The sequence below is a fragment of the Lathyrus oleraceus genome, chromosome 7 (assembly GCF_024323335.1).
Source record: "Lathyrus oleraceus cultivar Zhongwan6 chromosome 7, CAAS_Psat_ZW6_1.0, whole genome shotgun sequence".
Taxonomy (NCBI): Eukaryota; Viridiplantae; Streptophyta; class Magnoliopsida; order Fabales; family Fabaceae; genus Lathyrus; species Lathyrus oleraceus.
In genome coordinates this window covers 517,983,968-518,002,693 of record NC_066585.1, presented here as the reverse complement: position 1 = coordinate 518,002,693, position 18,726 = coordinate 517,983,968, and the positions used below count along the sequence as shown (strand labels likewise).

At 33.3% G+C, this 18,726-nt stretch overlaps 1 protein-coding gene across 1 annotated transcript; it reads right to left on the bottom strand.

The window, feature by feature from the left end:
• Positions 1-513: 513 nt before the first annotated feature.
• On the bottom strand, positions 514-1,059 carry LOC127104695 (uncharacterized). The gene has a single exon (XM_051041867.1). It carries the CDS (start codon positions 1,057-1,059, stop codon positions 514-516), a length of 546 nt encoding a protein of 181 aa, XP_050897824.1.
• Positions 1,060-18,726: the final 17,667 nt, after the last annotated feature.

The window sequence follows — 18,726 nt, the reverse complement described above, 5'->3', positions numbered from 1 at the left end:
GAACCCACCTCAAGAAATTAAAGAGGAGAAGTTATTGGAGATGAGATGAGGATGAGGATGATGGTGTTGGTTCCAAGCTTGTCTTCTTCTTCTTCTTCTTCACTAGCCTTGCTTTCCCTTCTTCTCTTGAGCTTCTTTCTTCTCTCTACCCTTCTCCTTTCTTCTAGTGTCTCTACTGATAAATATCCACAAGGCAAGTGTGTTATAACATGTGGTAGTGAGTGAGTCAAAGCTAGTTGCAAGTGGCCATCATGATTTGTGTGGTTAATAAGTGGTAGAAACAAATATCTCAAGTGATACTAACCATAATATTTGTTCTACCAGAGCTATTGACCCATTATTAGTGTTACCAAAATGTTCCAATTAATAAAAGGTCAGTCCCAATTAATATTAATTAAGTCAACCTGAACTTACTATTTACTCTATTTATCCCTATCGGTAACTTTTAGAGCACATAGGAAATCAATTGATCTCAATTAATAGGAATTTAGGCATTTAAGGAAATACGGGGTATTACATCCTCCTCCTTAAATAAGATCCATCCTTGAATTTAAATATTACCTGGAAGAGATGAGGGTAAGCTTCTCGCATTTCTGACTCCAGTTCCCAAGTAGCATCACCCGAGTGTGATTCATCCCATTGAACCTTAAGAAGAGGAGTCTCCTTATTCCTTAATACCTTAACTTCTCGTCCTGCAATGCGACTTGGTAGAGGTTCGAAAGTCAGATCTGCTTCTACTTCTATTGAATCTGGAAGAATAGGCTGAAGAGAATCTGTAATGAACTTTCGGAGTTGAGATACGTGAAAAACATCATGCATTTCTGATAGAGAAGGTGGTAAAGCTAATCTATAGGATACTTCTCCAATCCTCTCTATAATCTGGTATGGCCCTATATATCTCGGACTTAGCTTCCATGACTTAAACGGTATTTTCAGTCTCAACCTCGGAGTCACCTTCAAAAATACATGATCACCTTCATCAAATTCTAATGGCCTTCTCCTGTGATCCGTATAGCTCTTTTGGCGATCTTGTGCTTTCTTCATCTTATCACGGACCATCCTTATCTTTTCGATAGTCTCTATAATAATATTCGGTCCTAAGATCCTTTCTTCACCAACTTCCGTCCAACATAAAGGTGTTCTACATTTCCGTCCATACAACGCTTCATAAGGAGACATCCCAATACTTGTATGATAACTATTGTTATATGCGAATTCAATTAATGGTAAAAGCTCCTTCCAATTCCTTCCACTTTAAAGTACACAAGCTCTTAACATATCTTCCTGTGTGTGTATCATCCGTTCAGTCTGACCATCCGTTTGAGGATGACTAGAAGTACTTAAACACAATCTCGATCCCATGGCTTGTTGGAATGCCTTCCAAAATCTCGAAGTAAACTTTGAGTCTCTATCGGACACAATGCTAGTTGGAACGCCATGCAACCTAACAATTTCTAAAATGAACAACCGTGCAAGATGACTTGCCTTGTAAGTAGTCTTCACGGCCAAGAAGTGCGCGAACTTAGTTAACCGATCCATAATCACCCAAATTGAATCATAACCACCTTGGGTCCGAGGTAACCCTACTGCAAAATCCATTGAAATACTATCTCATTTCCAAACTGGAATCTCTAAAGGTCACAATAAACCACCTGGCTTCTGATGTTCGATCTTTACCTGCTGGCATACAATGCATTCCGACACATACTCTGCAATATCTCTTTTCATTCCAGGCCTCCAATAGTCCTTCTTCAAGTCTTGATATATCTTCGATGAACCTGGATGTATAGTAAACGCCCCTTTATGAGCTTCCTTCAAAACTTTTCTTTTCAACTAGACATCATTCGGAACACAAATCCTTTGATTAAACAGAATGACTATGTCTGGTGACTGAGCAAAACCTGGTTGAGTCGACATCTCTTGCAACTTCTCATCTATCATTTGTCGTTGTCGAATCTCTTCCTTTAGGTTAGAAATAACATTCAAATTTCCCATTATCACATCATCCTGCGTCCAACTAAACTGAAGATTAAGATCTCAGAACTTTTCCAACTGTGTGTATTCTAACATATCAACTCATCTTTATGTATCTCTTTCCGACATAAGGCATCTTCAACCTTATTCTCCTTCTCTGGGTGATACTTAAGCTCAAAATCAAAATCCTTCAAATACTTCATCCATCTCCTCTGTCTCATATTTAACTCTTTCTGGTCAAATAAGTATTTCAAACTCTTGTGATCACTAAACATCTCAAAATGCACTCCATACAACTCAAATTCATAAAACTCTTCTCTCACTTTGAATCCCATTTGAAAGAAATTTCCTTTCGGGTAAGTCTAGTAATTGGTAATGCTATCTGCGAAAACCCCTTTATAAACCTTCGATAGTAACCTGCGAAACCCAAGAAACTTCTGACTTCGGAAGCATTCTTCGGTATTTCCCAATTAATAACTGCTTCATCTTTAGATGGATCCACTGATACTCCTCCTTGCGATATTACATGACCCAGGAACTTCACTTTGTTCATCCAAAATTCACACTTACTTAACTTGGCAAAAATTTGCTTCTCTTACAGTACTGATAGGACAATCCTTAGGTGCTCACCATGCTCATGGGGAGTACGAGAATAAATAAGAATGTCATCAATAAAGATCACCACGAACGTGTCTAAGTAAGGTTGGAATATCCGGTTCATATAGTCCATGAAAATAGCAGGAGCATTCGTCACACCAAACGTCATTACAAGGAACTTATAATGGCCATATCGGGTTCTAAATGCGGTATTTGGCACATCCGAACTCTTAACTCTTATTTGATGACAGCCCGATCGCAAATCAATCTTCGAGAGCACACAGGCTCCTTTCAATTGATCTAACAAATCGTCTATCCTTGGCATAGGGTACTTGTTCTTAATGGTAACTTTGTTCAACTGGCGATAATCAATACACAACCGCATACTACCATCCCTCTTCTTTACTAATAACACCGAAGCTCCCCATGGTGAGATACTAGGTCGGATGAAATGCTTGGTTAACAACTCTTCCAATTGATTCTTCAACTCTCTCAACTCTTGTGGCGCCATGCGATACAGAGAAATGGAGATTGGAGTCGTCCCAGGTATCAGATCAATAGAGAATTCCACTTCCCTTTCAGAAGGAAGAGAGGTGACAACCTCAGGGAAAACTTCCGGAAATTCACAAACAACGGGAATTTGGGTAACACTCAGGTTATCGCTAGATTCCTTGGTAAGGACCAAGAGAACTGACTTTTCGTTCTTAAATAAGAAATTAACCATGCCAACCATACCTTCCAAGATAGTAGTTAATACATCCTTTGGAGTAGCTTCACTAGATGGAATGATAATCAACTTCTCTTCACATCCAATAAACATTGAATTGGCGGAAAGCCAATCCATTCCCAAAACTACATCTACCTTCTTAAGTGGTAAACAAATAAGATCAATCTGGAAAATTCTACCATTCACCGAGAGCGAACAATTTCCACAAATCAACGGTGTCTCAACCACATCATCCATGGCGGTAGTAACCACCTTAGGAGGAGACAAGGGAATTGCTTGCAAGCCAAGACGCTTCATGCACTGAATTGATACAAAAGAGTGTGTCGTCCTACAATCAAACAATACAAAACAAGGATGATTATTGACGAGACACATACCAACAATTAAGGCATTTTTTCTCTTAGCCTTCCTTGCATCCAAAGTATAAACTCGACCAGTTCTCCTCCCTTGTATCTGATTCTTATTCTAAGGACATTCCCTAGACATGTGTCCTTCCCTCTAACAAGTCAAACACCTAATCCCACTTACATCACATCTTCCAAAATGAAACTTCTTATATACTTGACATTGAGAAGGTTAGTTAGGTCTTGCATGTTTCACCTGCTTTCCCTTGAAAGCCTGAGATCTAGGCCTAAACTGGCTACCTGGCCTCCATTGGTCTCTCTGTCCACTCCTATACTGATCCCTTTCTTCTTGAACTTTCTTCAAACTATTTTCAGCCACATAACACTGTCTTAACAATTCAGCATAAGAAGTGAATTCCCTTTGAGATACACTATGAGAAATTTCACCCCTCAGACCAAAAAGAAACTGATCAATCTTCCACCTCTCATCAGGTGTGTATGCGGCCTGCCTAGAATAAGCAGCCATATCTTCGAACTTCTCAGCATACCCAACTACTGACATAGTACCCTGTCTAAGTTGCTGAAACTCAAACTCTTTCTGAGTCCTCAAAGAACTAGGAAAATATTACCTAGGAAAATAGTCTTAAAATGCTCCTAATCCCTAGGTACTTCTTGATTGGTCATAAGAGTCGAAGCACTCTCCCACCATCTCACAGTTGGAACCTTCATCATGTGAGAAGTGTAAGACCCTAATTTTGACCCTAAGATCCCTCATGGCATCATATCATTGCATTTTGCATTTGCCTCAAGGATCATAGCATCTTGGCTCCTTAACCTTTGGGTGGGAACTTGTGAGGGTGTGGTTGAGACCACCAAGCATGCTTGAATTGTATATTATTGCTTTTCTCATTTTTTTTACTAACCAAGAGCACAAAAATATGTCACTAACATCTTTTGTTTTGTAGCTTGAGCAATCATAAGATCCAAGGCTCCTAGGAGGCCCCTATGCTCAAAGAATGGCCAGGTGAAGGTGAAAGCAAGCATGACAATGGTTCAAAAAGATCTCAATCATCATATATGCCTCCCAAGTATCTCAATTTGTCAATTTGATCAAAGCAAACCAAAGGGCTTGAGGATTGTTTCCCAAGGAAACCCTAATTCATCTATGCATCAACTGTGCCTTGCTCATGAATTAACCTCATTCCATGATCAAATACAATCAAGGGAAGTTCTTTAATTCATCATTTCATGAATATATATGCTTATTTGAGTTTCCTAAATCATCAATTCATCAAGATGTGAAGTTTGGACTTGAGAAGTTGATCAATCAATTCATCTGACTATTTTGGAATCTACTGAGACCTAACTTTTGATGTGTTTGTCAAATGAATATGACCCCAAGAGAAACAATGTTCTTACGAACCATAGGAATAACTTTCATGTTCATCAAAAATTTATTTGAAGATTTTAAGGTCATCGTCCATTTCAAAACATTATAGGTCATTTTGACTGAAACCCTAATTTTGGGTCAACTTCCCAAGGACCTAACTCACTCATTTTTCATGATTTTGAGGTGGGATCAAATGAATTGGAAATTTTAAGATGTATAATTCATTTTTTATGTTGAACAAATTTTCATAATCCTAAAATAAACACATGTGACAATGCAAAACATTATAGGTCACTTTGGACCAAAGGCATTGAAATGTGAAAAAGTCCAACTTCAAGTGCCCATAACTTTCTCATCAAAAATCCAAATGATTCAAACTTTAAGTCCAAATTTATTTGCTTGAAAATATCTACAACTTTGATGTTTAAGGTTTTGTCATTTGAGGCTTGGATCGTTGAAACAGAAGGGCTTGAAGTTGGTCCATTTTGGAAAATTTCACATGCACATGTTTTGCACCTTGAACTTTATGACCAATTTTCATTAATTTCCAAATTCCAAATGGAATTTTGATCAACATAAAAATTGTTCCTCATGTCAAGACCTTTCCAACCATTACCCACAAGGCCATGTTTCATTTTGGTAAGAGGTATTTTCAAAGAGGAGAAGGTTCATGTGCATTTTTAGAAACCATGTTAAAACTTATTGCACACTCCAATTCAATTGCATTTGCACGTCCAAACCTGATAGTTATGACTTCAGCAAGCCAGATCAATTGGATTTGGGCCCTCCATGCGCCTGTACAGGCCCATGCATGGAGGCCCTCACTTCATGCACACATGAATTTCCCATGCCTTGCAGCTTGCTTTGCTATAAATACAGGTGCATACCTTCATCATTTTCAAACCTCAAGGCGCCTTATATGCTATAAAACTCAATCCAAACCTCACTCTAAAGGAAATTTGCTCTTTCACTTGAATTTTTCAGATCCAATTTTCAACTTCCTTGGTTGATTATTGGACTCTAATTCCTTAGCCTTGCTCTATCTCCATCTCAAGAACACACTGCAATCAAGAGTTGGAAGAGATCATGCTCCATAGGTCTGTGTTTCAAAGGTGGATGTTCAAACTTTTTTCAATCGAAACTCACTGATTATAGCTCATTTCTTGTGTTGGTTGGCTCCTCTGAAGTCCTCTCATAAGAGACATTTGAATTGTGCATTTAATTTTGTAAATCCATCAAGTTCAGTTTGGACTCCATTATTTTCCATCTCTGATTTCTCTTCCTATGAGGATCTATAGTGAAAACCAATGGCACAGGGGTGATGTATATCACCCCAGCTTTCCAATGATATGAGGATCGCTCGTTTTCATTAAGTTTTCCATACCTGTAACTCTGGCCGAAATCACCATGTTCGTCGGAGAAGACGGTGGTGTACACCACCGTCCCTTTGCCAGATTGATTTTAGGCCGTGTGATCATGTTTCCAGATCTAATCAGGTCCATTCATTGTTATGACTATTTTTAATTCATTATGTTGCTCAGTTGACTTGGACCTATGATGCGCGCCATTCCATTGCCTTCAGATCTTCCACGTCATTTAATGAAAGGAGTCCAACGCGCCTAATTTATTCTATTTTCAGATTTTCTATTTTATTTTCCATTATTTCATTTTATTTCAAAAATTCACAACTCTTTCATTTTAATTCCAAAAAATATGGGACCAATTGCATTATTTCCCTTTTTAATTCTAGTTTCTGAAAATGATTCTTAATATTTTTTATTTTGTCATTTGATATTTTTTGTGAATTTTCTCTTTTCTGGTTATTTTTAATTCATTTTAAATAGTTTCCAATATTCAAAAAATACAAAAATATTTTCTTAACCTATTTGAAAGATGATGAATCTATGAAAAATATTCTCATCAATTTATTAATTGATTTGAGATTTATTTGAGATTTTAGTTCAATTAGGTTATTTTTTATTCATTTTTAATTGTTTAAAAATAGTTTCTGGTTTCTAAAAATGCTGAAAATTCTTGTCAAACTTTGTTTGGCCTTGTTGAACTTAGGATGATCCATTTGGACTTTTGAAAGTTGATTTGAAATGGATTTGAAGTTTGACCTTTAATTGTTTATTTTAATTCAAGTATTATTTTAATTCTCAAAAATACCAAAAATATTTTATTTGTTTCTTGACCTCTAAGTTTCATTTTGCTTCTGTTTACTATTGTTTGACCTTGATCCCATTCATCTTTGGTCAATGTACTTTTCTTATTTCATTTGAAGTTCAATTCATGTACATTCTTATTCATCTTCTTCTTCATCTCTTTTCTTTTTGATCAATGAGTTAAAGATTGGTGGTTAGCCTTGACATATGGGAGGCTTAACCTTCCTTGATTCAAATCTAATTCATCTTGATCCAAGATTAAGTGAATGGCTTTGCATTGAGGATAAGTTGCTTCTTGGTCAAGCAAAAAAAAACCTAAATCAATACAAGATCATTCTTCTTTTCTTTTGGCATGGCAAGTTGTAGGAGCTTGGCTTACTAGTCAAGGTCTCTAACTTGTGTTTATTGCCTATATTTTTATTGACCGGCCTCAGATATGTGTGACTACAACATTAGTCCACTTACGATTGCTTAACATAGCGCTAAATTGCCTTATGGCACACTAACACTAACTATTGACCATTAACTTTTAATTCAAGTCACTTAATTCTTGCAATTTACTTTTATGCAATTTGATATTCTTGTACATTATTTCATTTGCTTTTGCCCTTTGCTCACTTGAGCTCATGTTTATGTTAATGCAATTTCCCTTTTGCTCACTTGAGCACATAATTGTGTATATACTATTGTGCTTGTTTTGTTTTGATTGTGTGAACCAAATGCAAATGGACAAAAGGACTTAGACTTTAGGACATTCCCTATGCAAAATGGAGTCAAAGAGCAACTAGGTCTCACGCCTTTAGAATGCTAAAACAAAGAAGAAATAATGTCAAAGAGCAACTAGGCCTCATGCCTTTAGAATGCTTAATCTTGAAGATGAACTTGAAAGGATCCTAATTCCTAAACTCACTCTTGTCCATTCTTTCTATTGTATTGTGGAACTTTTTGATGTGTGTTTTCTTATGTGCTAGGGATCCCAAACTTGCCAAGTAGAAGAACCATTGTCATGAGCATCCAAAGTGAGAGATACAAAAGCCATTGGAAGATTCCTAGGAGCTTGATATGTTTGATTGATTGCTTAAGTTATTTGATTATTGCTTGCTATTCCAAAGGAAAGTGATCAACTTGGATCATCACTATGATATCAATAAGGGAACTCCATTGTGGTTTTATTTCTCCTCCTTAACCTTTGCATGTTTAGGACTTAGCCATTCTTCTTCTTCCCTCCACTCTAACCCAAGCCAAACTTTTGTGCAAACATTAACATTTGTTTTCAAAATTAGAAACCTAAGCACTATGCTTTTGATTTTTCAAACTTCTTTTCATAACACTTATTTTGAATTGAATCCTAAGTCAACTTTGACCATACTTTGTAAATACTTTTCATTGGTAAATACAACTCACTCAATTGTTTTTGTGGTTTCAATGGCCACTTCTTGCCAAAGCTTTTCATAAACATTAGCTATTAGGTTTGAGTTATCCTTGAGGTTGATATAATGCTCACCTATATCCTTAGTGATGGACCATAAGACTTCCATGCTTATTATAGGGTTAACCCCTCACTAGCATGTTGAAGCTCTCCTCACATGGTGGATTCGTGGTTTTAGGTTGAGTTTTCTCCCTTTGATAACAAAAGACCTTAAGGCTCTTGGACCAACCAATTCACCAACTTGTTTTGAGATTTTTACCCCGAACTACGAGGTTTTGATCCTAATATTTTTTAAGATGGTACGTAGGCAATGGGTTTATCCATTCAAACACAAAAAAATTGTAAATAATTTGTACATTCTTCTCTCATCTCCCCAATCATGTTTGCACAAATAATTTTCACAAATACCAACCTACCTTACAACATTAGTGAAAAGGGCTCCCTATGAGTACCTAGGATGTTTTGGGTGCTTAAAACCTTCCCATTGCATAACCAACCCCCTTACCCAGATCTCTGACATTTTTATTAGTTTTTGACTTGATAAAACTTCTCGGTTTTTGTTTGCTTTCTAACCTTTCCTTTGGATAAATAAAAGTGCAGTGGCGACTCGAATTGTATGATTTACTTTTGATTTAGTCAATAAATCTAAAGGTAACGAATACCCCGCTATAAGAAGCAAACACAACCTTATTTTCTTAACTACAATGCACTATTTGAAAAATCATTTCCATGTCGGTTATCCACTCCTGAGCCTTCACAGGATTCAACCCACCATGGAATTTCGGAGGATTCATGCGGAAGAAATCTCAGAAACTACCACCTGCAGCTTCCCGTGGAACCCATTGAGGATGCAAACCACCATTCCACTGCTGCATCATCTGTTGCATGAATTGGTTTTGTTGTTGTTGCATCTGTTTCACAAACTGAGGTCATTGAAAACCTTCACTACCACTTGGAAGTTCAGAGTCAGAATTATGGGTTTTGGGTCTACCACGACCTCTGCGCCTGTCATCCATGATTATGAATGTCATACAAATAAGATTAAGTTGGTCAAGCTCAATACTATGAATATAACACTAAGGATAATGATGACAACCCACATATGAGGGAGAAAGAAATACTTATAATATTTCATGGCTAGGTCGAGGATGCGACCTGCTTTGATACCAACTGTAACACCCACATATAATATATGTCTAGAATACATATTATACATAGTGTAAAACTGGTACTGAAATACATAAGCGCCTAGTAGTACATTGTACATACACATACATATCCAAAAGAAACATAACCTGGAACAAAATGTACACAAAAGTGCCCAAAATAAAACAACTAGATATAGATCACTAAACAATGATCCCAAATTGTATGCACAGCGGAGTAACCATCAGCCATCAGAACCACCTGAAAAATAATCAACAACATGGGGTGAGATAACAATCTCAGTGGGTTCTTTATCTTATGGGTCCACTCGGCTCTACAGGGTTTTCTAATTAATATTCAACTCATATTCAACTCAGGTCAACAAGGGAACAAAGACTTGAGCAATGGGGAAACTAACTCGCAATGTATGGCAACATGCACCTGAGTTCTCATAACTCAACCATGATCATTATTCAAATCACGAAACATCAATTCCCGAACGAACTTATGTCTAAGCCAGGCCCGGTTCATGCATGCTCGTATGATTCGACTTTCATGGTGGATATCAGGTTTCCCTATGGTACTTGAACTCACTTTTGAGAACCGTCACTCGTATGGGACTCGAACCCACTTTGAGTCTCTTTCACCGTATGGGGCTCTAACCCACTTAGGTGTCCACCTTTCCCCCATGTTCGCCATGGTTGGGACTCAAACCCAATTGAGGCTCGAATCATCGGTCCCACATCCCAATGCTTACTCATTTAATAATACCAAACAGAGATGTGTACCATCACAGAAAACATACATTATAAATACATGATCGGTTCCACAAATCATCGGTTCCACGAACCATAACAAAATCCATCAATCACAGGTGACTTCATTCACCACAAAACACAACACTAACATGGCATGTTCCATATAATGTGTCTCATTCTCAAACACAACAACCATTCATCCACGACCTCCACATAAGCGTCGTACGAAATGAATACCGTATTCTCATATTACCTAGGTTATAAACCTAATTTCAATCCTAGGTTAACTCACTAGATTCATCATGTAATTTTCACCATTAGCGTGTATTCAACATAAGCATAGAATCACAAATGATTAATGGTTGGAAGAATGCATTTAGAAACACTTAAAAAATGGATTTTGAAGTTTTTAACATAAGTCAATTAATTGGTTAGGGAGGCCCAATCGATTGGTTCCTCTCACATTTCTGTTTTTCAAAATTTGCTGAGGATCAATCGATTGATCATGAGTGTCAATTAATTGGCTCACATAAAATTTTCCACTATTCATATACAGAAAGTTTGTGCAATCGATTGTGATGCACTGTCAATCGATTGGTCCTATAAAAATCACATTTTTCTGCAAAACAAAAGGTCGTGTGATCGATTGATGACATGGACCAATTGATTGGTCCACTCACATTTTCACATTTTCACTTCACATAACACAATTTTTTCTCTGTAAATCCATTTCCAACAACACCCACTCCCTCCTCCAACACACTCATCACACTACATGCTCATATACACATGTATAACAAGAATTCCAAGTTCATAACCACAAGGATTTCAAGGTCATATACACAACCACAACAATCATGTAATCACAATAATCATGAAGGACACATCAAGCACATGTTCATAAGAGAACAACATCAAGAGATATATTCATCACATATCATGGATTATTCATGATTTATCTATGATTCTACAATCCTAATCCTCTAGAAATCTAGAGTTTCTAACTAGAACCCACCTCAAGAAATTGAAGAGGAGAAGTTATTGGAGATGAGATGAGGATGAGGATGATGGTGTTGGTTCCAAGCTTGTCTTCTTCTTCTTCTTCTTCACTAGCCTTGCTTTCCCTTCTTCTCTTGAGCTTCTTCTTTCTCTCTACCCTTCTCCTTTTTTCTAGTGGCTCTACTGATAAATATCCACAAGGCAAGTGTGTTATAACATGTGGTGGTGAGTGAGCCAAAGCTAGTTGCAAGTGACCATCATGATTTGTGTGGTTAATAAGTGGTAGAAACAAATATCTCAAGTGATACTAACCATAATATTTATTCTACCAGAGCTATTGACCCATTATTAATGTTACCAAAATGTCGCAATTAATAAAAGGTCAGTCCCAATTAATATTAATTAAGTCAACCTTAACTCACTATTTACTCTATTTATCCCTATCGTTAACTTTTAGAGCATATAGGAACTCAATTGATCTCAATTAATAGGAATTTAGACATTTAAGGAAATACGGGGTATTATAGGGGAGGTGTAAGTAGAGTATTTTATGTTTGTCATTAGACGTGTTCTTATAATTAGAAATAGTCTATTTCCCCCCTTAAATTTCTGGTTAATTATTATTCTTTATAGTATATATCTTAAAATTATTATAATTAGGAAGTTTTGTAATATTTTAAATATTTTTTCATTATAATTTTTTTAAGCATCATGTATTTTATTTTATTTTTGAATGGTATTCTCTGTTTATAAGACTATAAAAAAAGAAAAAAGAAAATATGATGTGGAAAAAATAGACTTATATGGTATATGACATATCGTGATATAATCAGCCGCTTCAGATTTAATATATTATGACAAAAATAGAGTTATATGGTATATGACATGTCGTGATATAATCTGCAACTTCAAATTTAATATACTATAATACATAATAGATTAGTAAGTTTTGTAACAATTTTAAATATCTTTCTATTATAATTTTTTTTACCATCGTATATTTTATTTTATTTTTGAATGGTGTCTCGATTTATGCTTGTGCAACTCTTTTGATTAAACAAAATGATATTCTTAATATTTTTTAAGATATTAGACTATAAAAAAAAAGTAAAAAAAAAATCATGAAAGTATAGATACATATGGGAATTGAATGATATAACTGAAAGATAATGAAAAAAATTATTAAAATAAAATTGTAAGTGTTTTCGGAATAAAAGTTGAAGGGATGAAGAGCAATTGAGCAAGTTTGTTGTTAGATTCAATTCTAAGAGTGACACATAGGATTTTAATTGATGTAGTAAAAATAGAGTTATATGGCAAATGACATGTCACGATATATATCGCAACTTCAAATTTAATATATTATAAAGATAAAGATAATAGTTATCAGAATGTATGCTAGAATCTTCAGCTAATAATATAAATGATTACTAAGTAACAATTTCCAAATTTTTATGACTATTACTCTTGATACTTTTAATTTCAGGTTTAAAAAAGTGGTTAATTTAGAAGTGATAAACTAATGATATTCATATAGAAAAATATGCAATAATACACACAAATGAAATAACTAAACATGTACGACAAATTATGTTTATCATTAGGAGTTAAAATATAGTTGACAACTTGTTTGTTTATCATATTTAAAGACTAATTGAAATTGATTTCCCTTACAAAATAACGTTGTAAAAATAAATTTGTATACAAAAACATAGTAGTTTATATTGTGCATGTATGTAGCAGTGCCGATGATCTATATTTTTAATATTACCGTGTGTCAGATTATTCGTATTGTGTTATATATCAGTGTTTGTATTGGAGTTCATGATTTATAGTTCAAAACTACAAACTTGTAATAAGAATTCTATTATATGCAATTAAATGAACTTTCACATAAGATGAAGTCATTTTTCTTATAAAATAATATTATAAAAATAAATTTAAATATAGGCATATATATAGTAGTGCCGATGATCTATATTTTTATATTAATGTGTGTCAGATTATCTATGTTGTGTTGTGTATCGGTATCTCTGTTGGAGTTTGTGTTTTATACTTCAAAACTATAAATATATAATAAGAAATTCTATGCAATTAAATAAACTCTCGCATGAGATCTTTTGCTTACTCGTAGATAGGAAAATTGTATCATGCTTTGTGTGAAATCATCTTCATGCTCCTCTTCAATTTTGGTACCTTTGTTATAAACTTATATCGACTATAGTAAAAATTGTTAAGTTGACTTAAATATGAATGAAATAAAATCATAATAATATAATCAACTATAATAACAATAGAATTCACATTTAGAAAGGAGGTCTTGTAATTCCATTGTGTTAATTTGGTTGTAGCTGCTCATTTATTCTACATAATGCTTTTTATCATATATTTTATATTTAAAGATGTGTATAAATTAGTGGATGAACACCTTGATAATAAACAAATAATAAAAGAGGATTTTCATTATGATAATAAAGAATAAAAATGTTAAGGATTTGCTTAGTTTTTTATTGATTGAGTTTACAGAGATTCCTCATAAATAACGTACTCGTAAATGAATAAATGTAATAAGTAATTGTTTTTTTTATTAAAAGAATTTTAGAGTTGGGTAACAAATAAAAACATTTATTTTACTCATGTAATCTATAAAATTTCAATGCATAATAATTAATGGAATTAAAGAAAAAATTATTATTCATGGAATTAAAATTTTTAGTAGACATTAATCAAATTCTAGTGTGTATTATATGTGAAAGTTAAAACACATGGGAAAAATGAGATGCTATAGATAGATCCGATGATAAATAATTTCGTGAAATTCTAGAGATTTTCGATAAATTCTTACATGGCAAAAATTATAATAGATGGTAATGCAATTAATTGAGTTGTTAATAGATTAAGTTTGTGTTATGTTTTATTAAATTATATTTTTATAATATATATATATATATATATATATATATATATATATATATATATATATATATATATATATATATATATATATATATATATATATATATATATATATATATATATATATATATATATATATATATATATATATATATATATATATATATATATATATATATATATATATATATATATATATATATATATATATATATATATATATATATATATATATATATATATATATATATATATATATATATATATATAATTAAGAAGGTGTAAGTAAAGTATTTTATGTTTGTAGATAAATTTATACAAATAAAAATAGTCTATATTTTTCCCTTAATTATTTTTTCATTATAATTTGTTTTAGATATCATATATTTTATTTTATTTTTGAATGGTGTCATATATGGGTGTGCAAAAAAGCTGGTTCACAAAAACCACTTTTAAAAATATGGTGCACCTGTTTTAAAATTCACTTTATTTGGTTTAGAAACTAACCCAAATTCATTTTATTAAAACCACACAAAACGAATATCCATTTTTTAAAACCAATATATAAATGATTAGTCCACTTTTCAAATATAATGTGTTTTGCTTTGTTTTCTCTATGTTTTTGATTCATAAGTGACAATTAAGGTAAATAAAAAAGTCATAAATATTATTTTCTATGATAAGATAAAAAATATATATATTAATTACATTTTTTTAAATAGAGTTTTGTGTTTAAATTTATGGTCTCAGAATGATGTGTTTAGTCTCTCCTTCCACATTCAACATAATATAATAAATGCTTTTTTAGTAGGTTGAAATTATATAACTATTAAGTTATTTTTTTTTGACATCTTTCCTTATATTAATTCATTCATTGGACTCATAGGTTTTTTCTAAGAAATCTCTTTCACTTCTATAAAATGAAAGTGAAGATGGGTGGATTCATGAAAATGATAATTATAAAATACTCTATATATTATATATAGAGAGAACATTTTTTTTGAAGAAAGTGAAACAAAAGAAAATTATATATATATATATATATATATATATATATATATATATATATATATATATATATATATATATATATATATGTATATATATATATATGTATATATATAATATATATATATATATATATATATCTATATATATTATTATATATATATATATATATATATATAATATATATATATATATATTTTATATATTATGCAATCACTACGCCAAAAACTGGAATAGACAGCGCACCTTAGAGGGCGCTTTATTACAAAAGCGCACTCTAAAGTGAAGCGAAAAAATAAGGAGCGAACAACTGGAATAGACAGCGCACTTTAGAGGGCACTTTTGTAATAAAGCGCCCTCTAAGGTGAAGCGAAAAAATAAGGAGGAGATAGAGGGACAATAATACAGGGCGCTTTTTAGAAAGCGCCCTCTAAGGTTACCCTTAGAGGGCGCTTTTAAAAAAGCGCTCTATAAGTCCATGTGCATTTCCAGTTTATAAAACGCTTTTGGAAAGCCTTAGAGAGCGCTTTCATAAGCGCCCTCTTAGGCCCCCTTTAGAGGGCGCTTTTTTTCCACAAGCGCCCTCTAAGATCCCCTTTAGTAAACATTAAAATTATAACATACTGCGCGTTTTGTTATTTCACTCTCTGTTATTTTCGTTCTTTTTCACGTTAGGGTTCTCACTGCTACGATTTTCGCTACTTCTAAGGCGTTCTCCTTCCACCTCTGTTAGATCTACGACGTTTCCTCCTTCTATTAATTCGTTGTTAGCTGTTCGATTTTGACACCATAGGTATTTTTCTAATCTTCATATGGGTCTTTTATAATTAATGCATCACTATCTTTTCTTTTTTTACTCTCTTACAGGGTAAGGAGTATGTGTTCGTTTCCAATTCAGATAACTTGGGTGCCCTAGTTGATTTGAGTATCCTTCCTTATGTTTTATTTTCTATTACATTTTGCTTGAATTGCTTGTTTGTTATTTATACATGCAAAGGGTATCTTAAGTACAGCGGTATCCTTGACTGGTTAATCAAGAAATCTTAAATCATTTGATCCAGAACAAGAATGAATACTGTATGGAGGTAAATAAAGATAGTTGTTATCAAGAAACTTCCATTTAGATTTAGACCTACATAATATTGATTTTTTTTCTTGGTGCTTGTAATACAGGTGACTCCCAAGACATTGGCTGATGTGAAGGGTGGCACTCTTATTTCTTATGAAGGAAGGGTTCAGGCACGTATCTGTTGCTCAATTCATTTCTTCTCAACCAAAATTTATTTGATTAAGTCAGTAAACTTATGATCAATTAGAATCTTAAGGTATTGATGCTAAGTGACATTATCTTTGATTGTTTAATGCAGCTCCTGGAAATTGCCCAAGTCCCAGATGAACATGTAAGCCACTAAATCTGTCTTGTATTCTTTCTTAGATCATCTCCCTTTCCCAAGTGTAGGCACTAGGTAATTGTTTTTGTAAATTATAAAGCATAAGGATCTTGGTTAACTATGCGGGTTTTTATGACTAAGAAGGAAATGACTCGTCTGCTTTTAAATAGCTATATTTGGTTGGCTGTCAAGGACCTTTAAGTTGAATTGTTGCTAACAAGTTGTTAAATACTTGTTTGACCGTAAAGCTCATGGCTAGGCAAAACCAGTTATTAATAATAGATCAGGAAAGTTAAAAGACTCACTGCTGTCATTTTGAATAAAATAACACTATTTATTTAATGGAAATTTTGAAGGTCGGAAATCATATATTCAACATAAGGAACTATGGAGAGTTATGAAGCATCATTTATTCACTAAACCCTTTTACACTGTCAGCTCTTGTTTTGATAATAGCTCCTATGTTGAGAAAACAAAAAGCCTATTGAATTGAACGAGACTTGGCGACATCTTATGAACTATAATCATGAATTGTCAATATTCTATTTTAAAGTTTTATCCACCGTTGACATTAATGATGACTCCTTAATTAGGATTTAGAGTGACAACTGGGAAGTGAGTGATATGATGTTCAAACACATATTTGCAATTTTTTTGGGTTTATTTGTTACCATAAGAAGTAATAAAGTGGATCTTTATCATAATATTGTTAACAAAATCTACCCTACCCTCTCCATTTCCTCTCAGTTTACCATCCTCAAATTGATGCTCACTTGATTAAAGTGTGCAACACTTTTTTGACCATGATATTCTCATATTTGATCATAATTTATGGTAGCTGTAACATTCTTGTAAATTATGATGGCAAGTTATTGGCAAAGATGTTGAGAATTTTTTAGCTTGATCAATCAATGCCTGTTTTCTTGCAGGTCAGTGAATTTAAGTCGATAGAGAAGTTCAAAATTTTCAATACAAATAACTTGTAAGTTTTGTTGGTTTGCTCCCTGATTGTTATAGATTATATTCACATTTGGCGTGCTTACTATTGACAACATATGATTTACAGATGGGTGAACTTAAAAGCAATTAAAAGGCTTGTTGAGGCTGATGCTCTGAAGATGGAGATTATTCCCAATCCTAAGGTTAATATCGGTCATTTTCAATAGACAGGCAATAGCTCATCTTTTCCGTTTGTTTTATTTTCTTTTATAGGGTTGCTATAGCGTTGGCTAGTCGCCCGACTCTTTGACATTAAGATCTAAATTGCTGACAAAATTTGTGAATTTAGGAAGTTGATGGAGTAAAAGTTGATCTGAAGTTAAAGTTCCAGAAGGGTACTCTTCAGATATTAGAAGACTTGTGTCTATGAAAGACCTCAAGTTAAAGAGTTTAAAGACCCATGATTATATAAGGGGATTACGCAGCAAATCGAGTCAGTTGCATAAAAAAAAGGTATAAACACAATTATATGATATTTATGCATAGAAAATGTTAATTCTTGATCTTATACTTCACCTAACTAATTTTATGATATTTTAGGTTCATGCTATTGATATTGAACAAAAAGAGGTTGTTGCTAAGAAGACTGCGGCTAGCAAAAAAAACATACATCTCAGAGATGCTTTTGCTACTTAGTTTTATTTCTTTTTAAGTTATGAATTGGTTGTATATTTAGAATCTTTAGAAGTTAAACGATTATATATCAGTGGATTGTTGTATATGTATGGATTGTTGTATATGTATGGATTGTTGTACATAAGGCTTGTTGAATGCAATGTGTGAAAAAGGGCTTCAAATTATATAGTTTTAGGTGTACTGCTTCAATATACAGGTTGTCTAAAATAAATAAATAAATATAGCGCTTTTTAAAAAAAAAAATTTA